The 25,825-nt window shown below is 32.1% G+C and overlaps 1 protein-coding gene across 4 annotated transcripts; it reads right to left on the bottom strand.

The window, feature by feature from the left end:
• LOC134231587 (uncharacterized) lies at positions 1-25,243 on the bottom strand. 4 transcript variants are annotated; one of them, XM_062713566.1, is made up of 6 exons: positions 24,969-25,243; positions 24,072-24,223; positions 14,329-14,454; positions 1,568-2,818; positions 1,168-1,269; positions 1-652 (listed from the first exon to the last, which is right to left on the bottom strand). In XM_062713566.1, the coding sequence occupies exons 3-6, from the start codon at positions 14,392-14,394 to the stop codon at positions 467-469; spliced, it is 1,605 nt and encodes a 534-aa protein (XP_062569550.1). In that variant the 5' UTR covers positions 14,395-14,454; positions 24,072-24,223; positions 24,969-25,243; the 3' UTR covers positions 1-466. The 4 variants fall into 4 exon arrangements, with proteins under 4 accessions (XP_062569550.1, XP_062569551.1, XP_062569549.1 ...); XM_062713567.1 differs by lacking the exon at positions 24,969-25,243 and having other exon boundaries at positions 1-649; positions 24,072-24,553; XM_062713565.1 differs by lacking the exon at positions 24,969-25,243 and having other exon boundaries at positions 24,072-24,552.
• Positions 25,244-25,825: the final 582 nt, after the last annotated feature.

Genomic DNA, 25,825 nt, shown 5'->3' on the forward strand with positions numbered 1-25,825 from the left:
ATTTTTCAATGAAGCAATCCCCCCGCCCCCAAGAAAATTTTATCATTTTAGTCAATGACCTCTCTTCTATATATCCATCCCTTGAAATTTGCCTGACAGGAAACTATTACTAAGTTTTCCACTTTTTTTTTTCAAATTGTTAACTTTAACAAATTATGTCAATATTATCAAAGAAATAATAAAAATGCTTATTTAACCTACAATCAAAACTGGATTGCTACCAGAATATACACAAATAATATCAGAAGTCCACCTGACTGCATGGTTCACAGTTTTAAAAAATGCAAACATGCATTAAATTGCATTTTAAACTATGAAAACAAATAGAAACCACGTAATAAACACAAAAAATAACACGTCTACACATAATACATAACAGTTTTATATACATCATATAATACCCCATGAAATCCATTTTTTGACAGTTACTATAACAATATAACAAATAAGAAGGGGGAGTTTTGTGTCAACTTTTTGACTGTGGTTTACCAAAGTACACCACCAATAAGACAACCACACCAATGACAGCTAGAAAAACAAAACACGCAAGCACCAGGCGAATGACTTTGCTCCGGTGTTTTTTGGCTAACTCACGATCTATATCTTTGTAGGTGGCATCGCTAGTGATGTTTTCAATGTCCTCTATTCCCTGCTAATAAAAGGAAAAATAATTTAATACTAAGTATCTGAGTGAGAATTCTGGTAGTTCAAAGTTAACAATATCTGCAGAAAGTTCTGGTTTATCATTTGGTCAGATAAGCTAAGAACATCAATTAAAATTCTAAAACAGTTGCATATAAGTAGCCAGTTAAATGTATGAAGTTTAATACACTAAAAATACAATCATGGTAGAAATCATGGATGATTCACACTTTTAGATTTGTTCATATATTAAAATCAGATTTACATGTAATTACTATGATATGAAAATTCAGCTTTATTTATTAGATATTCAGGTTACACAATTGGTTAGAGATAGTATTATTCCTCTCCAGACAGTAGTTTGTAACAGAAATTTGAATGATTGCTAAAGACCCAATGAGGGAGTCATGACCTTATTCTATGATCATTTTGGCAAGTTCAAGGTCAGTGATACATTACAAACCATTGATCTAAACTATATAGTTGAATAAGTTGATACTACATGTACTATATAATTGCACTCACTAGTTTTGCTCGGGACAACGATGTCCTTGTTGTGACTGGGGGCAGATCCCCTGATCCTATCACATACTCCTTCATGTAACCTGGGATGTTCAGTTCACTCAGCTAAAACACAAAGTTAATCCAAATTCTTGTTAGGAATCAAATATACAAAGGAGGACAACAGACAGACTGATAATAAAAAAATCTTTAAAAAAATGATCAAGGATTAGTCCAGTGGTTATTTTTTTTTATTTTTTTTATTTTTAAAAGGATTTTTCCTATAAATTTAATAAATATGTGGTTTCTGAATTTTATTTTCGATTTTTGAATGAAATTTGGCAGTCTCCGACAAAGATGAAAATAACATACTATAAGGGCAGGCCACATCCTTTCTAACCTTTTCCAAAAAGAAATTCCTTACCTGACTATTGGTGTCACTAGTGTTAGAGAAATGTAGGACTTTTTCATCATCCGTCAGACTGATTTCAAATCCATTGTCATCCACAAACACAGGGTTAGAATTGGCTGTTCCGTTCTTTTTCTCTTTGCGATATTTGTTTGGTTTGTTTTCATTGAACACTGTGTCATCAGAAAATTTGACACTTTTCTGCTCTGTTATAGAGGAGTTTAAGTGATTTGCATCAGAGTTTGCACTAGAACTTGCATCAGAACATGTGGGAATTAAGATGGGCTTTTTAGGTTTCATAGCAAGAGAGTTCAAGATGTGGTCTGGAAGAGAATTCTTCCTTTCTTTAACTTTTTTCTTGCTTGAGTTTTTCTTGGATTTCTTTGATTTTTTGGGATCATTCTGTTCATCTAGAAAACCAACTTCATCATGTTTTAAGTTTCCATTTGGAATTTTCCCATTGTGGAGTCCATTTGAGTCTGGTTTCCCATTGGTTAAAACACTATTCTGTTTTTCCTGAGGTAAAGTTCCATTTTCCTCTCCATGGGAAACAGACTTGTGTAGTTGTTCGTTTTTACATTGCACTGTTTCACAGGAATTGGTTTCTTTGGATTCAACCAAATCATCAATATTTGGCCAATCAGAGTTTTCCTCTCCTGTTTTTAAACTTCCATTCAATACTGTTGCATTCCCATTGGTTAAATTCTTATTTCCTCCCCATAAATGTTTTCCATTTCTCTCAGATTCATTCACACCCTTGACACTTTCTAGCTTTATTTCATCCAGTTCCTGTTTAAGCAATGCTGCTTGCTTTTTCTGGTCCATGCTCAGGACATTGTTATTATCACTAGCATCAGAATCACTGTGCAAGTTCTCTCCCTTGGCCATTTTCTCCAATTCCAATATGACATCTTCTTCATCAAGAAAAGTGTTTCTATAATCTGTTTCTAAAATGATATCACCGACAACAACCTCACCATTTGTCACTTTCAGACTTTCCCGTTGCATATCTTTCTCCTGGCCTGAAACTGTTACCCTGACAACAGAGCCGGTGAAGTTAGGGTTTTCTTCTCCTGAAGGTAGAAAAGGGGGGTCTCCAAAATCTACATTTCTCTGCCTTTTTAAAGGAAAGCTGTTGTACACAGTGATGTTAAAATCATTCGCTGACACTTCAGTTGTTTCAGTACTTTTTTGTTTTTCATGATAAATGGGATTACTTTTCACTCCTTCGAGTCTTTTGCCAGATATCTGTCCTTGAAATATTGCCTGAAAAACACCAAAGAATTTTAATTAAAAATGATATATTTGAAACTCATATCTGTGTGCACATGTTGATTGAACACACTCTTCCAATATTTGACCTTTTCACCGGGATATAAGTTTTCAATAATCACCTGAAAATTAGAAGTTATAAATTACTTTTCTTTTGAAAATGTTCTCATTGGCTGTTTGTAATAATTATAAGTCATGGCTACAGCTACCTACACAACTCACAATTTACATTTCTGACTGGTGACCATCTATTATCAATCAAAATTTTCACCACATGAACACAATTTATACCTATGACAAAACTGATCCATCTTCCTGTGACTTATTACTAAAAAACTTGAACACAATCCACAAAGAGTTCAAAACCAACCACTCAATAAATGAAAATTTACTTTGTAAATGTTATGTACTCTTTCTCCTATGAACAGCTGTGTATAAATACAAAGATTTATATTTTAGATGTCCAAAGCCACATTGATATATTTTCTGTATAACTAAAGCTTCAATATCATTAAAGGTCACATATATCATACCTACTGGATCAAGTTGCATTTCATATAAGCAATTTTTTCCTTAATAAAATTCTTTTTTCCCTTTTTTTTATATTATTGACAGATTCTTGTAACTAGTACAAAACTGGGTTTAATCATTATTTTATCAACTAATAGCTTAGAAACGTATTACCATCAGTAAATGAAAAGTTAAATTATAGGTGCATCAGATTACAATTACGTCTCTGAATTCATACCTTGTCGTTGATATCAAATCTTGAGGAAGCATCATGAGCAATATATATTGGCGGCATTATCAACAATGCAAGTATTAAACAGCATCCAAAATAGATTTTTTTTCTTTAAATTAATCTAAACACCACAATTTCAATTAATATCTGTTAAAGCATTTGACCATAAACTGTAATCTGTGTTGATCTACAACAGTCTACCACAACTTTTGATTATTGTTTTACATTATGTTCTATACCATTAAGAAATCAAAGATCAAGAGATGTGACATTGAGTAAAACACCTCAGGAACTCAAATTCAAAGGATCAAAGTGACAGGTATTGATCCCTTTGATTGGTTGGACTTCAATTCACACATTTCTTTTGTCCACTTTGATTGGTCAAGCATCATTCAACACTGTTTTTACAAGAGGACAATACTTTAGCTGACACTTCATATCACATTGTCTGGTCAAGTCATACTCTACTTACATCTTCCTAATTACACCTTGTACACTATAATTATACCATCAACTATACAAAAATCAAAACATATATATTTCAATTACCAAGAGAGACTAATGGCTCATATAATGCACATGTGACTGCATGGCAAAGGTTAAGGCTTGGTTTTCCAGCTTTTTCTCATATCTCAAATATAAATATTTCAAATGCCTCTGTCAAAGTGAGAGGAATCAAGCCTTTTCAAAACATTAATTTCTTCAATCCTGGATCATCTCAAATTTTGATCTCAGTTTGATTAAGTTTGAGATAATAAGATTAAATTTATTTATACTCTGATGATTTTAAGTCTTATAGATCTCTAAATACTGTGAGGTAGACAGTCAATAATTGTGCCCTAATCTATATACCGGGTATTCCTTACAGATATTATAATGCTAATCATGTCTTTGGTTCTATTCCGAGATAAAACTTCTAAAATGAGAAACCCTTAAGGATATGCATGACAAAGGTCCATAACTCTGTCAAATATCAAAGATTTAGCCTTGCTATCATGAGTATAAAGAATACTGCAAGAGAGAATATAAAGGACATGCACCGTTTTTTTTTTTAAATTTCAGTTATGACCAAACTATAACAGCTCTGCCATGGTCCTAGGAGGGATTCATAAATAAATCATTGAAATCCAATTATACTTTGTAACATGCCTGAAAAGGAAAAAGCAGCAATAAATTAAAGTTCGAGTGATTGACTCAATGTTCAGCCAGATGTAAACAGAAAAATTAAAGTTCTGTTCAGTATAATTGGGGGCACATACATCAATTGTCTTGCATGGACAAAAATTTTTTGACAAGCAAAAAAAAAGCAAATCGTCAAACCAACAAAAAGGTAAGCAAATGTTATTTAAAATGATGTATAATCTTTCATTTCTATGCTCCTATTTACAAAATTTGCTTAATGAAGCGTTATATCAACTTATAATACATCGGCCTAACCCATTGTTCAAAGAGATGTAGCTGCTATCTAAAACTGGTGTTTTTTCTATAGTGTTCTATATATCAACAAAATTATTGTTACATGGGGCAATTATTAATAATCTAAAACAACTCCAATAAATGTGCAACCAAAAAATAAAAATGTCTTAGCATGATAAGTTCAGTTTTTCCGGTGAAAGGTTGTTCCGTGTCGCCTGGTTGACTTTTCATTATTATTATTGGAGAACGGGTGTGACAAAGACATCGTCACGTGTTGAAAATGCCTTCCATATAATAGTTTTTTTTTCTTTTGCAAAAATTTGCATACATGTATAATAAATGGATTTTTTAAATATGTATTTTTAATGAATATTTTGCAATGAATACTTTTAAAATTTCACTTTCACTGACTAGGAAAACATTAAATGGATATACAGCAATAATGGAATCTAAATAAACTCAAATTCTGAGAAAAGTGATGATTGTCTACAAATCTGTCAATCATCAACTAAAAAAGTTTTTTGATATATGTTATTTTAACATATATTTTCGTGTTCTATATATGTATATGTGGGAACTAAAAAAAAAAAATTAGATATATGGTTATATTATTATTATTAACAAGCATACAAGACTGCAAATTTCTTCATATTTTTTTTTTTTGCAAATATTTGCCCCTGGTAATTATAATGGTCACACCCAATAACCTTACACTAGAATGAATCCTTCAGAACAGGAAATTCAATAAAGCCATACCTACCGGTATATACATGTACCATATAATTATCAACAACTATCATTCGATTTTCCTTTTCAGTAGGAGAACAAAAAAATTTGCTAATTTTCTCATGATGGTTAGCAAATCAGTTTTAATTCAAATATATGCACTATTCAAGTGAAATTTTGTAATAATTTCTTGATAAAGTTATATGTATACACGCAATTCTCCAGCTGATTTGAGAACTCGATAATTTACAGGTAAGGAGGGTTATTGATTAAGAGGGCAGTAAAAGCTTCACCAGGATCACTTACCTTGCTCTTGTCATGTTGCCATGGAAATCCTAACCTCTGTTTTTCATGGAGAATTTCTGATTCAAATATTGACATTTTCTACAATTTTTCCAACAACAGAAAAACAACAGAAAGCTTTTGGTCACATTTTCCCATCGGAGTTCAATAATGTCATTGTATCCATACAGCCCTTTCCTTAGCTCAGTGTTTTGTAATCACAAAATCACATCTATTCGGATAAGATTAAAAATGGATGTTCTCTTTACCAGAATATTAATGCACTCTTGCAGGCAATAATATAAGATTTTTCATGATCCTTCTCATAATTTCAAAATAAAAACAATTAAAGATCCTTTTATGCATAATGTACATTCCCTTTTGTTAACATGCATCTGCTAACAGTGGTGAAGAGTCGAAAAGCCAGCTGTTATATTATAATGATATAACTTAAAAAATCAACACCCAAATTAAAAGTCCAATTTATAATTTTCCAAGTATAAATTTCAGATGGAAAAAAAATATTCCTCTTGTTCAAATCTTAAATTTCTTAGAATCCTAATATGAAAAAGATTGAAGAAGTCAGAACATCATCCAAACAACTGCAAGCATGTAGCCCTTTACCTTAATTGATGGGATTTTAATTGGTTGACTTCAGGTTAACAATTTAAGGACAGGTAAATTAACCCCCTGTTCTGGAGACAGAGAAGCACAATCCTCTGCTACCCAGTATCTTTGTAATGATGTTTAACTTTCGTGAGAATTTCTGTTCATTTGATTTCATCACCTTCTATATATTTCTCAATGCTTACATGCAATCTTCTACAAAGCCTTCAAAAATCAATTTTAATCCCCCCACCTACACATACACATAGACACACAGACAAAAATATGTGTTAATGTGGTTTACATTTTGTTAAGCTTTTGTGTTGCAGAAAATCAAACTAAAGTGAAATTCTTACAGACTAAGTGAGCAGGGATATAAAGAACTTAGGGGTATATCAAAGTGAAGTTTTTCAATGCCCTCGCAAAGTTCTTAACAATATCTCATTACGTTTTACAGTTATAACTTTGTAATTATGAATTTATTGATAGAGCAATGATATGTTTATCCTGGAAGTTAGAAATTTTTAAAAGTAAAATCTTTTATAAATATAAAATTTCCAAAGGTCTCAAATTTTCTAATTATAAGAACTGTGAAGTGTAATGTTCATGCAATGGATATGAAATGAATGTTACCTCAAGTCTGTACCAAAAAAGCTATATCAACTAATAACTCTTGATCTCAAATGCAAAAGACAGATGCATAAAATTTATTATGAAATAGGGTTACAATATTTAAATTAATTCATAATAATTTACCAAGTATATCTCAGAATTAAGCTGCAAAATGCAGACCTGACTCATTTTGCTGTAGCTAGCTAAAGAAAAATAAAGTTAGGAAGCATATACTGAAGAAAATGTTTTGTTGGAAATTAATAGAAGTCCAATACTTTTTTCCCAGCTTACAAACAATTATCTCTAAAAAATGAGTCTTGGAATCCTAATTTTAGCATTTGATCCAACATCTCTTTTAAAGCTTATCAAATTTGTAATAAGTTTCCATAAGTAAAGCAAGTTGATTTATCGTTAAAATCTGATGAAAAAATCAAATAGCTATGTATCATTAGATGAATAAGGCCACAGTTCTATCTAGAGAGGGTCAGGAGGAGGAAGTTCTGAGCTCCTGTTCAGCGAATAAATTTAAAGAGAATGGGGGGGGGTTAATTTTATATACTATGGTCCTTCTCAAATTTAAGTAGATAAAAACTTGTACATAATTATTCCACTTTTTTCTTCTCTCATTAACCACCCAAATAACAAGCCAAATAAAGTTTTAAAATTTTAATAAACTGATCATTACTGACTTAATTAAATCCTACCTTAATTACCCGGTGCTGCCCCGAACTAATTTTCCATATATGTTTTTGCTCCTGGTCTTGCATCATGTGATGCTGTGGTTACATACCGTATTTAGCAATACCTGACTAGTTCTGAAAGGATGCAGATCAGCAGACGCAATATCATGTACATTGCTCCACCCAGAATGCTGTGCTGAGACTATCATACGACTAGGATAATTAAGACGCCAATTATTGGAGAGTTCAAGGATTTGCAGGCCACATGGACTATATTAGAAATTATTTAAAGCTTCAAATATCACTTTGTACAAAATATGCTAATTAAGGACTTTGTCAATTGATGAAATTGAAAAATAATTTAAATCTTGGAAAGTCAAAAAAATTTTTTAAAAAAATTATCAAGTTCATTTTGAAGAATATAACAAAATACACAGGAAAGAAGATATTACCTTACCAACCTGCATAATAATTTGTTGTACCAAAAAAAAAAAATGAATGAATAAATAAAAAAACAAAATTTTTTTTAAGAATTGACCATGATTATGTACCCTATAAGGTGGCATTGATTACTCTCCTTATTTCAGAAAAAAATATCAAAAGTATGATTAAAACAACAGAATATGCACCACAGAAACTGATAGTCAAATGACACTGCAAAGGAAATATTCTTGAGATAAAAATGTACTATCAAAAGGATAGATATTAATAAAGCAAGGAGGCTGGGAAAACAGACATTGATTGAGTAGATTTCTACAAGGCTAGATCTTCCATATACTTCCCTCTCCAATTCCTATGATAAAGCTAGACATAAACAAAATATCTTTGATCTTTTATGATTGGATACGATACTTTTCCATTTTTCCTGATTCCTTATGAGGATAACAGTACTTCTTGTGTCACTGCCTCAAATGCATGAAAGAAATTAATCTAGCATATTTCCCACACTTTGTAAATGTTTGGAGGGGAAACAACATAGGCAATAAATTGATAGAAGTTTAAAGTTTAGGCTATTACAGATATCAATGTATTTACCTGAGATGGCTAGAAAGCTGTCAATTTTTATAGTATTAAGTTGTATACATGTTTATGGGTAAAACAGAAACTTATTTTGGGTTTGTGCTGTGACATAGAATTTTCTTTCTCAATGGTTGCACTGTAACACAGGGATATCTTTTTTTATTATTCACATTGTGGCAACTGATTTTTTATTTGGAAAAATGTTTGATGAAATACCAGTATTTGTGAATTGTGGCAAAAAAATTATATTGAAAAATGTTTTGCAATATCCAGCATAGGATTTTTAGCTCACCTGAGCCAGGGATTCAATGGCCGATGAAAGTTTTAATTGATATATAAAGGAAAATTCTTAAAAATCTTCTTCTCAAGAATAGCAAAGGCATGAATGATCATATTTTTATGGAAGCATTCTCAGGTAATATAGATTCAATTTTGTTCAAATCATAACCCCTAGGGGTAGGGCGGGGCCACAACATGGAATCCAAGTTTTACATAGAAACATGTAGAAAAAATCTTTAAAATTCTTCTTTTCAAGAATAGCAAAGCCATGATTAGTCCTGTTCATATGGAAGCATTCTCAGGTAGTGTAGATTCAATTTTGTTCAAGTCATGACCCCTTGGGGCATAAGGTGGGGCCACAATGTTAGTTCAAATGTAAAAGGCAATAAAGCCACAGGTAGTCAAAGAAATATGCAAGCATCCTTAGTTAGTAAAGATGCAAGTTTGTTCAAATCATAACCTCTCGCCTTGAAGGATTGGTTTGGACCACTTTTGGGTTTAAACTTTTCAATAATAAACTGATTTCTGCTTTTTCCAAGCTACAGTGCTCAGGTGAGTGATGTGGCCCATGGGCCTCTTGTTTTAACTGTGTGTTCTGTTCTGTGCTCTAGAACTGGTAATACAGTAAATCTTCGTCAAAATGAAGTTACTGGGATTAAATTACTTTGCTATATCTGTAATTTAATTGTTATATTGGCCGGTATAAGAAATTTGTTACATTTACATTCGTATATAGTTAGGGATCCAAAATATAACTTTGCTATATCCGTGAATTTGCAATATTCTTATTCAAACTTAATGAGTTTTACTGTACAGGCCAAGTAGAATCTAATCTTAAAAGAGTGGGAAAGAAAGAAACAAAAAAGGGAAAAATGAAGTGTCAGGAGACAATGTGTTGCTATAGAAGACAAAAAATGTTTCCCTGATCTCTGAAGTTTGGCTCCTATAATGTTCCAATAGACATACACATAGAGATAATGGAAAGCAAAGATCTGCCATTAAAGCCTTGTTTGGAGAAGTTAGCTGATTATTGAATCCTTGGGGTCTTCTAATCCATACCAACATCACCTATTAATGGCCTGTGATATGACATCAAGGTGTGTTAATTGGACTCAGACCTATCTCAAAATAAATTCACTATATAGATGCTTACCTTGACACACTCATGTACCTGTACTTTTATAACTTATTCCATGTGTATTTAAAAAGTCTACAAAAATATATTTGCTTAAGCATCTTACGATGCAAAATAGTTTCCTTGACACAGTAAAAATCCCATTGATGAAAAGTAAGAACAATAGCTTTACAGTGCAACAGCTGCAAAGCTGAACCAACATCCATCAAGGAGAAATGAACTCTGTCTTCTCCATGTTAACTCAGCTTCCAGTTCAACAAAAAACTCTTGACAGTCAATGATTATGCATGATTTCATGTTCATGTGACTATATTGGAGCAAAAGAATTTTTAAAATATATACCTATGACTAGAAATATTGAACTCAGAAGAATCAAATATTTAGAAGTGGTATAATAATTTCAACAAATTTTGCACTTGAAAATGTAGCATACAGCTAATAGTATATTCACTTGTTTCTGCAAAAAAAATTCTATCATAATGTTAATAGTGCCATCATCTACTTTCCCTGGGTAACTTTTGTCGACTTACCTTATGCGTATTCAATCACTTACATTCCCTCTATTTCAATATGCCCCTCTTTAATCTATCATCTGTCTACCAGCTACTACACAGTATTTCACACCTAGAATCTAGGTATCATTTATATTTATATACACCAATATATATATACCATATTGAAGGTGTGCAATCATTTAAGCTTGCATTAATTGATTCACAAGTCATTCTTTTTGTAAAAACAATCACATTTCGATCAAGTCAATCTCCACTGGGATTCACTGTCCCTAGTAAACAAAAGTCCAAGGTCAACAAAACTCTTCCATCTTCTGAGCTGAATCCTACTTTACATTAAGAAATCTAGTATTGACTAGATAACTGGTAATATAAAATTGCAGCTTGTTTAAACCAGCTAAAAATTAGCTACAGCTATATGTAATTGAAATATCAATGGATGAATCACCCATGAACAAAGATGATTCCAAAGTATCTTGTTGTTAATGACCTATGAATCAGTGTGATGGTCTTGTTGTAGGGACCTATCCTAGAAGTCAAGGTCATATAGGCATATTTAGAAGTTTTATCATGAATCAAGAATACATTATCAATGTCATGCAGAGATGTAAAGGGTTTCACTGGAAAAGAGGAGGAGAAAACAAACTGCAATCTAGTCTCTTAATTAACGGTTGTTTTTAAATGAGAAAGCAGTTATTAAGTCTTCATTTATCAACATAAGTCATGTAGCAAAGGAAACTAAAAACCTGTTCCAATTGAGGAATTCTCAAATATCTGCACAGTAAACAAGACGTTTAATTGCAACACTGTATGCTTAGTGTAATAGCTAGTTTCTACTGTACTTACAATTTTTTGCCCCTTGATTTAATGGAAAAATTTCTAGACTGCAATTTTAGTTTATCATACTGAGTTTACATTTTATGTCATTAACTGTATGAAGTCAATAGAGATTTTGCATGCAAATTTACATAAACTTCAAGAAAAACATGAAGTTAATTAACTTAATGTAAAGCACTATAAAGACTTACTGCCAATTTTAACTTCCGTAAAACCAAATGCTGCCACTTAAGCTACTTTTCTAAAAATAACATCTCCATAATATAAGGATTTTCTTTTAGTTTGTTCTTTAAGAGGGAGACTATATTTACCCCATAAAAAGCATCTAATTTGAATGTTTTCACGGTATTAAAAAAGCCACAAGAGCTTGAAATCTGTGTCTGGACAAACAAAGAGATTAGTGCACTACATAGCAACCATACCATGTTAGCCTTAATTTGGAGCAAAATTGGAGACCTATATTCATTATCACTGACACACCAGTTAGCCTCCGCAGAATTAATATTTTAATCTCTTATATAATAAATTATAAGCAATCAACAAGCTGAAGGAAATGGGCAGCCTTTTAAAATTCATGGGTGAATTTTCAATAGAATGATGCAGAATGGTTACTTGCACAATACATGAAACTGTAGGTTCAAAGAACAAGTGCAAATTCATTACAAAACTACCTGACATATTCTTTCTGTAAGAAACTCCTTGCCAATATTCCAAAAAGGTGATGAATATAGCACATCTGACCTTAGCATTTATTTAGCTCCTTAAGGCATTGTCTTGGAACAGGTTAAATGAGAATTTAATATATATCTGAATTTAATATATCTGCAGGAAAAAATGTCTCATCTCTGATATATTCACTTGGTATTATGTTTTAAAAAAAGTAAGACATGTTAGTGCATATGAAAGAATTTCTATACTGGTATCATATGGAGGTAAAACGTGCTGCAATATTGCTTAGTGCCTTAAGAATGTAATCCAAACACCTGGTTTATTGAATAAAAAAGGAAGTGAAGCAAAAAAAAATTAGCAGCTTTCACCATTATAAATAAACTAATGTAAAATTCTAGTTGTCTATTTCAAAATTTCAGCATCAGAAAGATTTGCTCATTCAGGATTTATATTTTTGCCCTGATCAAGTGAAATACTGTTTGTACAGTACAGGAAATACAAAATAAATAATTTCCTAGAAGACACCATTTTCACAATGATAAAAGATCTTTTATACATTGAATCAATTATTAAAGATAGGCACCATTGAAAAAATAGGAAAGATCAAGGTTCCATGTTCACTTGTAAATGAGTTCCAAACACCTGCCCAGTGTTTACTCCAAAATGAAAGAAATAAACCCCTAGTTAAAATAGACATAAACTGATTTTACCTTTTGTGTTCTGTTTTATTGTTTTTGGCATTAATTAAGAATGTATGACTTAATGCACTGCTCTAAATGTGTACTTAAATAAAACTGACAGATATAAATCTGAGGTAAATATAAAAACAGAGGGTCATATTGATGGACCGTAAACAAGAAAAGATCAAGTTTAATGCAATATTAGCATCATTGCAAACCACGGCCAAATTGTACAATCCTCTTCAATTCTGGTAGGTCAGAGAGCTATACGCGGACTCTGAAATGTGGCTTGAGATGACGCAATATCAGAGACTCCTACCATTCAAAAGCAAAATTAGATACATTGTATCTGTAGTGATCTATTAAAACTTGGCAAAAATTTTTAAAATGGGCTTACTGTCTTCTAAACTCACCTAAGTCACTTTTCCTGACAAATGAAAATGTTGAATTAAGAAACTGAACCTATCCAATTCTATTCACTTGTTCCAATTTTACTTTACAGTTCTGGGGTCTCATTCACAAACTAATTGAGACCACTTTTTGTGACAGTTGATGTATTTCTGTAATTTTTTACTCTATAAAGACTCCACTATAGCCATTAAATGCCAAGATTTGAACAAGAACTCAATCTACACTACATCGTTCATTAATTTGAAAATGTTTCTGTAGGAAATTTATGATATTAGGGTTTTATATCTGGTCATACACCAACTAATGAAATACAAAAAAATGGGAAGGATTCCTTATACTTGTATTGCAACAATTTCCAAGCACAGAATAGTGTATTATTTAGTCAGTTAAAGTTTGAAATGCACAACACATGTGCCACTGACCTTGACCTAGACTATTTACTGACCTTGATATTGCCAAAATGACCCTGTAGTCAAGGTCATGACAATCTCATAGGTCAATCTTTTGTGCCACATAGCTTCAAATTATTCTCCATTTTAGTCCAGAAAAGATATTACTGACAGACAAACAAGGTGATTCAGAATGACAGACAGAAAGGGATAGCAGTATGGCTCTGACCACATCATGACAGGGTGTAAGAACAGTCTAGATTATGTCCCTTGTTACCAATTTCAGAACACATTGGAATCATTTATTCTTCAAACTGTGTTGGAAATCTGAATATTCTAACTGAGAGAATTATACAACTAACTGTGCATATTCTTATAAGAGAAAGAAAAGCAAATAAAGAACAACTGAATAATCAACTTGATGACCTTCATGATTGCTGCCAATTTCAAATTTGTAATACCCCGGTATTATTAAAAAAAAAATTAAATAAAAAAATCTGAAAATTACCTGAAGGTCAATGTCAGAGCCTCGCCTACAATGGCTGATCTGCTCCACCGTCAGTGGGCAGGACATGGCTGCTGAGTTTGTTGTAAGCTTCTATACCATGATGCCAGATAGAGGAGGGAGGGGAGACTGTCAAAACACATTAAAAAAACAACAGAATTAATATACATACAAAAATATAATATTTTTCATTTCTAAAATATCTTACGAAATAACAATTTAAAATCAAACCAACTTACTTATATTGAAAGTATATCTATCTTCAACCAATCCTATCATGATTTAGGAATTTCTACCAAACTGAAGACAAAATTGCACTTTTGGAGAGAAACAGAATCACTAATCAAAGCACAAGGGGATAAATAAAATCTTTACATATGATCATCCTATCAAATGAAACCATCAAATTGAAAGGGAATGTACAAATACTGTGGAGTTCGTAGTATTAAGAGAGTAAATTATACATAAAGTGCAATTATAACTGAAAGTCAAATGGCTTGTCAATAAACAACAGCCCACATTCATTGACACAGAAGTGGAAGCGCCATGATGATCCACCATAGCTGTGACAGCTATCTGCTTCAGCATTCACCTTGGGCAGGTACAAAAAAATCTATAAATCTACGGATGCTTAGTAATTAGCAGGCTAACAGTTCTCAAATAGACAAATTAATGATGTGTTCCATCTTTTCTTCTGACTGTCTGAATCGTGACTGCGTATTGGTTATAATAATTGGACAGTTGACACTTTATAGTTAAAACAATCAGTATATCATTATGGGGTTAAATGAAAGTCTCGTTATGTTCTACAGTCTAAAGGGTTTTAAAATTCATGTAGATCATTTGTTGATTAGGACATAACTACTAACAAGTGTTTTCTAATGAAGTGTCACTGTGGTTTGTTTTTTTTTTACAGAAGACATTCATTCATTAATAAAGAATATGACTGTATGCTTTTAAGTTATTATAAATGCGACAATTAACAGTAATACTGTAAACCAACTTTTATTTGTGTGATAGAAATATTTTAAGTCTTACTTTACCTATTTTAAGTCGTGAATATTAGTCACCGCAAACCATAAATTTTGCTTTCCTTGTGTAGAAAATGTTAATTTCTTATTTGTGAAAATTTATCGCTTCGACTTGATTTCAAACTGATGAATCGCAAATAAAAGATGATGTGAATAATAGTTGGTTTACAGTATCTTGGTCTTTCCTGAAAATACTATACTTTTGTGCATTCTCTAAACCTTAAATCTCAAAATTATATTTTACTCTATAAATGTTCAGCTTCAGGACTCTAATATCAAATGACTTGATTCCTAACATTGCTCTAAATGCCTTGTGTTTTAAAATTATTATTTACATTTTTATGCCAAGATTCAATGTTTAAAATTATCCTTTACATTTTAATGCTAATTTAACATTCAATGATTATATTATCCTTTACATTTTAATACTGTATACAGGGAATTTTTCGCCCTCGTTTAATTTTCACCCCTTTCGCCCACCCTCATTTGGGGGAATTTAAAACGGGGCGAATTCAAAGAATACAGTATAATTTCTTAAACAAAACTATGACTGGGCGAATTTAAAACGGGGCAAAATTGTTTGCAAGAGTGAAAGGGCGAAAATAAGATGAGATGAAAATAACCCTGTATACAGTATTATTATGCCGAGATTCAATGATTAAAATTATCCTTTACATTTTAAAGTTGAAATTCATGCAATGCCCCTAATTCTAATATGCATTTATACTGTAAATGTTACTTGTGCTTAGCAAGAATATATGTTTCAGTTTTTATTGCTCAGGACCAATGCTATATTTCAATGCTCCTCCAAGCCCTTGTTTCTAGATGCTGAAGATTGTAATTTCAGAGACTTTGTTGAGAAAGGTAAGACTATAGAGATACTGGTAAGTGATGGATGAAAAGGGCATCGTGCCCTTCAACAAATGTCCTGAAATGGTTTTAAAATAAAACTTGTCTATCTATGCCAATTATCAGAACAAAAACTAACAAAACCACATAGTTTTTTAACATACACTGTACCCTATCCATATAGCCACCTCAGGCTTAAGTCTTATAAGTGTGGTCTGTGAAGCACAGTATGTGCCTGCTGGGTCATAATATCACCTCAAGGTATACTCCTATTGTACAAAACAGTAGGGGACATAAGAAATCCCCCTGCTTACTTCCCCTGATTTAGACAGGATATAATGAAGGGAACTCTTGATCACCTCTTTCTACTGTCTGAAGTGTCAACATAATGATCTCACATGCTGAGTAAGGGCCAAGTTTTACCTTAAGTGTACATCTCACACACCAGAAATTTGTGCTGGACATTTTACACTTTCCTTAAGCTATATTAGATCACTCTTTTTTTTATCAGCCATTCAAAGATTTCTACAAATCAGAATATACTCTTAAAAATATTACAGTGAAAGATCTTAGTCTGCAGTCTGTGAATTGTCTTTGTGAAGTGTTTGAAGATTTAAGTTTTTATTGCTCTAAAATGCATTCTCATTATTCACAAATGGACGATAAAGTAGCTAGTATAACCTTAAATGACCTATCTGGACTTTAAGTATTGTAGTTAACCAAATTTTTCCAGCACTTATTTTTAAGAGACACACATTCTTTTTCTCTCTGATATTTTTTTACATACCAGGTACAATCTTTTGGTATACAATTTTTGTATACAATTTTTGGAAAATAAGTAAGTATGACAATGAAATTTTTGTGAGCAAAAAGTCTTGTGAATGTTTGGTAAAAAAAAAAAAATTCTCACAAATAAAAGGTGATTTATGGAACACTTATATCACTATAATTTCATTGATTCATAAATGACAGTGGACGGTTTTGATGATAAATCTTCGCAAAACTTTTTGTTATATACGATATAAATAGGATAAGATTACACACTTCAAGTATTTTTATATCAAATGATGTTAATATGCATAAAATAAATTAAAAAGTGATAAAATTCTGCAGGAGTAACTCATTAAAATTCATCCTACAACATTTATACGCAATCTATAATATATGTTAAATGACAATAAAATCTACAAATTATCTTGAATCTGTATAAATGGTAATGCAATTAATTATTTAAAACTGCATGCTGCTAATGACTTTTATATTTGCAAAAACAAAATATCTGCAATGCGGAAATATTCCTGATCCTGAATGTTAAGTTCTATCTGGCCTCAGGCCACACGAGTCAGTTAATGAAGCAATGATTATTCCCTACATCCCCTCGAACTTGTAGTAAGCTCTTTAGAGAAAATGGTCTGACAGCAAAAGTACACGATTACATTTCATTTTCCAGCCTTTAAAATTTTGACATTGGACAGTTATGACCAATAACATGTTATGGCTACTTAGGTATTTTGAACTAACACATCAAAAACAGTTACTTAATAGGTACTTATAGAAGTACTTATATACCTACAATAAAGTACCTCACACCTTTTGTGGCCTGAGTAATCAATCTAATTTTACTCTTGGACAGATATAAATGGAAGGGCACCTCATACAGGTATATGTCTACCTTTAACACAAAGTAACATGTAAGAGGACTTAGGAAGAAAGGAAAAATAAGAATGCAAAATGGATATCAGGCCAACATATTATGTCGATCCAAATAATAATTATAATACCTCAAATTCTGAGGGTTTGGATCTGATGAACATCAAAGAACAACAAATTGTAAAGCCCCACCATTGTGTTTCACCCAGGTATGAAATAAATTGATCAGAGAAAAATGGTTCGCTAAACCAACGGGAATTAGAATTCTCTGTGACCTGTTTACAAAACTATTTATGACAAAGATGTTTCATTTACAGATTTAAGAAGTTATTATCTGATTTGATAACTTGTTTACTTCTAAATGTCTACAATCAAATTCAAGATGAACGCCAAATTCTAAAATGCGACACTTGGGATTAAATGAAAACTATCAAAATCTGTACACTAATATAATAAATATACAAAATGAACGATTCAGGTGACTTTTAAAACACAACCTATAAGAGGTGTCTGAATAAAGATCAGATAAAATAATCTCATAATTGAGAAGACTTTTCCCATTGTGAAATTTAATAATCCATTGGTAAGGATCTTTGGATTAATAGCAAAAAGTCAACAACCTCCAAGAAAAACACAGTTGTGACAATTTTTTTATGTGATCAACTCTTAGGGCATTCACTCCAAAGATTCCAAATGCAGGATGTTTTCTATACTGAAAGAGTCAATCACACATATACTTGATTTACCAGTGTAAAAAGGACTATTGATTATCAAACATTGGTCTGATGTTGGTGCCAAATTAAGTACCGATTGTTGGTCTTCACAAGCATCCATTTAAAAAAATGAATGTATAAAACCTATCACATTTGTATACACATTAAATAAAGATGTGCACTTTCAAATTTTCAATAGTTCTAAGATCAAAATTTTAGTTTTGCATTACATCACATAACTCCATGGTTTGCAAAGCTATTTGAAATGATTTTTACACAAATGAAAAAAATAAACATTGAACAAACCTCTCACCATAAAATCCTTGCACCTTGTGACAAGTTATTAACTTTCCTATCAAGGAAAATTTTTGCAAATTTGTTCTTTTAATCCTCATTCCAAATATGAAAAGCAACCATAAAGTTGAAAGAAATTTCTCCCCACAAAACAAACATAGGAATCAATATCTACAGCTCACTGGTCAGTTCTTCTTAAGACTCCCAGGACATTTACGATTAATTGCACAAAATATGACAAAATTTGTTACTTTGTCCTAATTTAACACTTCACTGAAATAAACTGGTCAATTTCACTACCTTTTAATGTATACAATGGGGATGTACATAATGTATTTATAGAAAACATTCAAATCCAGATTAGAGGGCCATTTAAATTATCCATGCTATGTGTATATAGCCGGCTGCTAAAATACGCCTTACGATTTCTCTATGTAGCAGGTTCAAAGTTTATAATTTTTGTATTTTCATAGCTGGCAGTCTATAAAATTCTACTAATATTATTTATAAGTTTTGTAGAAGGCCGTATATATATATAAAGTCAACGCAATTTTTCAATGCAGTAGTCATTAGTTCATTTTTCTTAATTGAAATTGATTAAATGCAAAGAAATTGATGGTACATTAGAGTCCCATTGAATAATATCAGTGATTAAATAGGTCAACTTCAAACCTCTGTACAATTAATCAAAACTAAAAGCAACAGCTGCACATTACTTTGGCAGTAATGCCACATTAACTCACTGAATTGATTGAACACTAATCACATTTTAAAAATCAAATCTGATCAGTGATTCATGCATAAGTATGCACAAACTTTTTTTGATGCTCACTATGTTTTGAACACCAATAACTTTTTTAAATGATATTGGATTACACATGGTGGTAATTTATTATTTGAGCTTATATCTGTGTCTGACTCTAATTACTAGTACTTAGAGGTATGCAATCTAGCATACAATTAGCATATGACCATATAAAGAATATTACTTTGTTTAACACATGTTCAATCATATAATAATTTCTTATATTCTGATACACTTTAAAATGTTGTTTTCTTAAGGTGAAAGTTGTTTGTTTGATGTTGTTTGTTGTTACTGTACACATTTGTTCCTCCAATAATGATGTTGTTGTTTGGTGTTAGATAGTAATGTTCTTTTCTTGCGGGTGAAGTTTTAAAAAACCAGCATCACAAAGCAGACCATTCCCTTACACCATAAAAGAGAGCAGATCAACTCTGATATAAATTATTGTTTCCGAAGTAAAAAAAAAAAAAACTCACCCACACACTTACATATTTACATATATGCATTACAATTAATTCCCTCCAACTTCACTGCCAGGGGACAGTGATGTTGTTTGGTGTTATATACAATTGCTGCTTTAAATTAATGAAGATAACATATAATGACAATGTTTTGTGTTGCAGGTTAGTTTGTTCCCTAATTGCAGGTGAAAGTTTATTGATGTTGTTTCCTTTATATGTGCCGGTATATAACTTTTTGACATGGTTGACCTTTTGCTGACTTGTTGCCTCCTTAAAAGACCTAATGGTGCTGTTGCTTATTTGATGTTTGTTTTATGTTGTTGTTGGGCTTTGGTTTGTTTTTTATTGTTGTTTTTTTAAGTTTTGTTTACCAGCTGGTATTTTTGTACTTTTTTTCTCTTTTAATATCATATGCAGTTTGCTTTGTGTTAAAGATTTCTTTCTTATGTAAATCTTTGCTTTTTATGTTTTATGTTGATAGTTTGGTGTTATGTACAGGTGGTTGTTTTATGTTGTTTGCTTTATGTTATAGGTAGTTGCTTCATGATTTTTGTTTGGTGTCACAAGTTAACCAGCTGTTTTATGTTATTTGTTTGGAGTTACATGTAGTTGTTTTATGTTGTTTGTTTGGTGTTACAGGTTGTTAGTATTACAAGTTGTTGTTTTATGTTTGGTGTTACAGGTGGTTGTTTTATGTTGTTTGTTTGCTGTTACAGGTTGTTGTTTTATGTTGTTTGCTTGGTGTTACAGGTAGTTGTTTTATGTTGTTTGTTTGGTGTTACAGGTAGTTGTTTTATGTTGTTTGTTTGGTGTTACAGGTAGTTGTTTTATGTTGTTTGTTTGGTGTTACAGGTAGTTGTTTTATGTTGTTTGTTTTGTGTTATAGGTACTTGTTTTGTGTTGTTTGTTTTGTGTTATAGGTAGTTGTTTTATGTTGTTTGTTTTGTGTTATAGGTAGTTGTTTTATGTTGTTTGTTTTGTGTTGTAGGTAGTTGTTTTATGTTATTTGCTTAGTTGTTTTCACTTGTTTTAGGTTGTTTGTTTGGTGTTACACTTGTTTGTTTGGAGTTAAGAGTACTGGTAGTTGTTTTATGTTCTTTGTTTTGTATTATATGGAGTTGTTTTATGTTGTTTTAATGCTTAATTGTTTTCAGTAATTGTTTGACACTATTTGATTGGCGTTATAGGCAATGTTTGTTTGAAGTTAGTAGTAGTTATTTTATGTTGTTTGATTTGAGTAACGGATAGTTGTTTTAAGTTGTTTGTTTTGAGTCAAATGTATTTGTTTTATGTTGTTTGTCTGGTGTTTATTTGCTTTATGTGACATGCATTAGTTGCATGATAGGTGTGTTTCTTTGTTTTTTTATGTTTTTTTTTTAACTGGTTTGTTGTTCATGATTTTTGAATTTCTTTTGAAGACTTAATCAGGTTTCAGGTATCCTGGTAGGTATGTAAGACAACACAAAGTGAGAAGACATCATCATTTCATGTTTGCTTTCAACTATGATGCAGACGGTTTGTGTGTTCAGTCTATAAATTTGTTTTTGAGGCTCAAGTGGCTTTTCTGATTTTTTCGTTGTCCGTCCGTCTGTCCGTCCGTCTGTAAACTTTTCACATTTTCAACTTCTTCTCAAGAACCAATGGGCCAATTTTAACCAAACTTGGTACAAAGCATCCTTGGGTGAAGGGGAGTTTAAATTGTTAAAATGAAGGGCCAAGTTCCCTTACAAGGGGAGATAATCCAGAAAAGACAAAAATAGGGTGGGGTCACTAAAAAATCTTTTTCTCAAGAACCACTGGGACAGGAAAGCTGAAACTTATGTGGAAGCATCCTTGGGTAGTGCAGATATTAAATTGTTAGAATCATGACCCCCGGTGGTAGGGCAGGGCCACAATAGGGAATCCAAGTTTTACATAGAAATATATAGAACAAATCTTGAAAAATCTTCTTCTCAAGAACCACTGGGCCAGGAGAGCTGAAACTTATGTGGGAGCATCCTTGGGTAGTGTAGATATTAAATTGTTAAAATCATGACCCCCGGGGGTAGGGCGGGGCCACAATAGGGAATCCAAGTTTTACATAGAAATATATAGAACAAATCTTGAAAAATCTTCTTCTCAAGAACCACTGGGCCAGGAAAGCTGAAACTTATGTGGAAGCATCCTTGGGTAGTGCAGATATTAAATTGTTAAAATCATGACCCCCGGGGGTAGGGCGGGGCCACAATAGGGAATCCAAGTTTTACATAGAAATATATAAAACAAATCTTGAAAAATCTTCTTCTCAAGAACCACTGGGCCAGGAAAGCTAAAACTTATGTGGAAGCATCCTTGGGTAGTGTAGATTCTAAACTTTTAAAATAAAAAAGGGAAGGGGTTGATGGGCATGATAGGTATAGCAAGAGGGAGAATCTGGTAAAGATCTGCATCACCCAAGTTACTCAGGTGATCGATGTGGCCCATGGGCCTCTTGTTAAATATTAGAAGGGAATTCATGGAACTATATAGCTTTTTATGAAGTTTAAATCCACCTTTTTACAGGTCTTACTTTAATTGTTTAATTCAAATGATTTGTTAAAATTTTCTAGTTAGTAGAACATACATCAGTGGTAATTTGTCATCATATGTTACAATTTATTTTAAAACTTTCAGGAAAAAAGGACACGTAATGCATCACTACTTTTTTAAAGGTTTTTGGAAAAACCAAGCCTATAATGATCAATGAATACACCAAGTATTTAGTTCTAGTAGAAATAATATTAATATCCTGAATAATTTCAATACCAACATATATCCTGATACTTTAAAAAGACTGTTAGAGGAAATCAAAGTAAAAAGTGTCTAGCTATCTAAGCCTACCCAATCATTATTAGTATATATACATAAAGGGAGATTTTCTTAAGAAAAATCAAAGGAAATATAAAAAAATATATATTCTCTCTTCCTCAAAGGCATTTGAAGAAATTGAGTTATTTAAAGATCTTGACTTTTCAAAGGTTTTTTCTTCTCAAACATTTAAGAGGTTTTACAGTTTATTTTATCAGGGCATTCCCCAGGTTCCTCATAAAAGGAGGGTGGTGTGGGGTTGGGGGGGGGGGGTGAATGAGGATCTGAGTCACATGTATATGAAACAAAATTGTGCAGTTTCACTTAAAACAGATAATTGATAAATATTAAATTTATTTAATCTTCAAAATGGGACATTATAGAGTTCTTTTAAAATGAGGCTACAATTGCACCCTACACTCTCCTGTCCAAAAAGCCTTGTTTATCATGATTTTAAAAAATGTATTTCTGGGGGGAAAAGGCCTTAAATTTCATTTCAAAACTTATCATTTTGGTACAAGCATATGCCATGGACATTTGTCCATTTCATTAGCATATTGAACTGTACTGTCATCCCAAAACTGACCATATCAACAAAAAACATTAGTTATCAGAATAAAATCTACAGAAAGTTGAGTGAAGTGTCCATTGAGATGCAGGATGGAGATGTATTTGGCTTTAGAATGTACACGAGACATCAGGCTTCTAATTCATATTCTTTTTTAAAAAAAAGGTCTTAAATGTCTTGATAACAACAAAGCATCTATTTAAGAAATTTCTTTACTTCCATTAAAATCTTAACATCTCTTAAATTACCAGTACTGTGTGTACTTGCTTTTAAAAATTCTCTTAAAAGCAATGATGGTTCATCAATATCTGTCCAAGACAAGATGAATTGTATGTTTTAATCAATGTAAACACCAGACAAACAAGAAGTAGCAACCTTTTGTGTTAAACCTTCCTGTCAATGAGAACATTCCAGTGTAATGCATGCTGTCCTAAACTCGGGGGATAACTAAAGGCCACCATTTATGTGCCATTAGCGTTACCTTCTTTTACTGTTTTTTAAATAATTACTCTAGCCCAGGTTAAACAGAATATCTGTCAATGAACTCACCTGTCAATAAATGATCCATCGCGGCTGCTATTGATGGTCTGTGCACATTAAATTGTATTTGCCTCCAATCCCTCGACTGTAGCCGCGCTTCGTTGGTCTGGTAACTCTCCCTATTAATGCTGTGCTATGGTGGTCAGCTTTCTCATCAATACCTGCTCAATTCACAAATACTGAGCATCAATGTGTTGAAAATATGTGTGAACTACCATATATGACAATTGATATCTATCATGCTCTAATGTTCACAAAGATTTACATGACTTTTTTGGTATATTACTATAATCACTGATGAGCACATTAAGACTAATAAGATTACATACAGGTGATATACCCATGCAAACAAGAATCACGCCCTGTTACGAAATCTGTCATGACTATGACGACTGTCGTCTTATTGGCCAATAATTTACACAATTTTGCATCACTTTTCCGACTACCTAGTTTTCTAATGTAGGGAAGATTATCTGAACCCATTATACTTAATTCACACCCTTTTTTTTAAATATACGTCACCATTTTTTTACCAGCAGTTTGTTGGATTCACTCAGTCATTAATAAAAAAAAAAAAACTTTAAAGTTAAAAGCAGTAAACATTTCATTTATACATGGTTTCTCAAAGCAAATTGGTATTACCAGGTGAAGGATAAAAAAATATGTGGAGGAAACGCTCTTCAACATTGGCATTCGAAAAATTTATTTATGCATGCACTGAAAAAAATTCAAAATTATATAATAATCAAAAATAAAACACACAGACATTAAAATTTACCTTTTTAGCAATATTATGTTAATTTTTTTCCCAGACAAAAAATCATAAAATGGAGATGGAATTGAAAATACCTGTATCTGCAAAACAAATGAATAAAGTCATAAAAAAATTAAATGTAGATTTCTCACCTAAGTGACCTTCAATTCATTAGTAAATCACTTATTATGAATAAATATGCCAAAGAAACAGCTAAAGTACAAATATGTACTAGGTGCACCAGAGCAATGTCAACACAAGACTCTAACCATACTGCACATACAGAAGGGATGAGAATGTAATTTACATTTACAAAACAGGTAAACTAAATTGCTGAGTTGGATGCATATTTAGATTCTGATCATTTCTAAAAGTCAGCATTAATTAACTTTTTCTTCCATAGCTAAACAAGTATTGCCTAAATGGAATAAAATATCACAGTGACATAATATTTTAGATAATAAAAAAAAAAATCATGTCATTGTTCTGCAGGTGAATACTGGACCTTTTGGTAAAAGTAATGATTAACATACAGATAATTCATGGGCAGGTTTGGGTCAAATCCTGGGTTCTGACACCTCCCCCCCTTGTGTCTTTGTTAATCCTTATATTTTATATGTGTCACTGGGTAAGGGTGGGAGGAGGGGGTTAAACAGTACAGGTACATCTCCCATTTACACCTGTCATCTGACTCTTCAGAACAAATCACAAGGTCACGACCTCCCAATCAGGAAGTAAGTTGTCTATCAACTAACTTACCATGAATGGTCCTTGGATTAAGAAAAAATCAAATTATTTGTGGTTTCTGTTCTGTTGACAGTACCTGTACTGTTTAATGGGTGGTGTACCTGTACTATTTAACCTCCACCTCCCACCCCTACCCAGATACATGAAACTTGAATTTCCGAAAGAAGCAGAGAAATAAACTAGACCCTCTACCAATGAACATCTTCTTGGTGACCCAAAACTCAATGAAAGCTGTTTTCCTAACTGTATAATTACACCATGC

The sequence above is a fragment of the Saccostrea cucullata genome, unplaced genomic scaffold (assembly GCF_032062105.1).
Source record: "Saccostrea cucullata isolate Sc308-1 unplaced genomic scaffold, CSIRO_AGI_Scuc_v1 ctg626, whole genome shotgun sequence".
NCBI classification, from domain to species: Eukaryota; Metazoa; Mollusca; class Bivalvia; order Ostreida; family Ostreidae; genus Saccostrea; species Saccostrea cuccullata.

Bases quoted from the DNA above. Each gene is read 5' to 3' on its own strand.
- LOC134231587 (XM_062713566.1), bottom strand. From the start codon at position 14,394: ATGTCCTGCCCACTGACGGTGGAGCAGATCAGCCATTGTAGGCGAGGC. The intron at 1,270-1,567 runs GTAAGGAATTTC...TTTGTGTTTTAG, and splicing joins CTAGTGACACCAATAGTCAG to CTGAGTGAACTGAACATCCC. The intron at 653-1,167 runs GTGAGTGCAATT...TCCTTTTATTAG, and splicing joins CGTTGTCCCGAGCAAAACTA to CAGGGAATAGAGGACATTGA.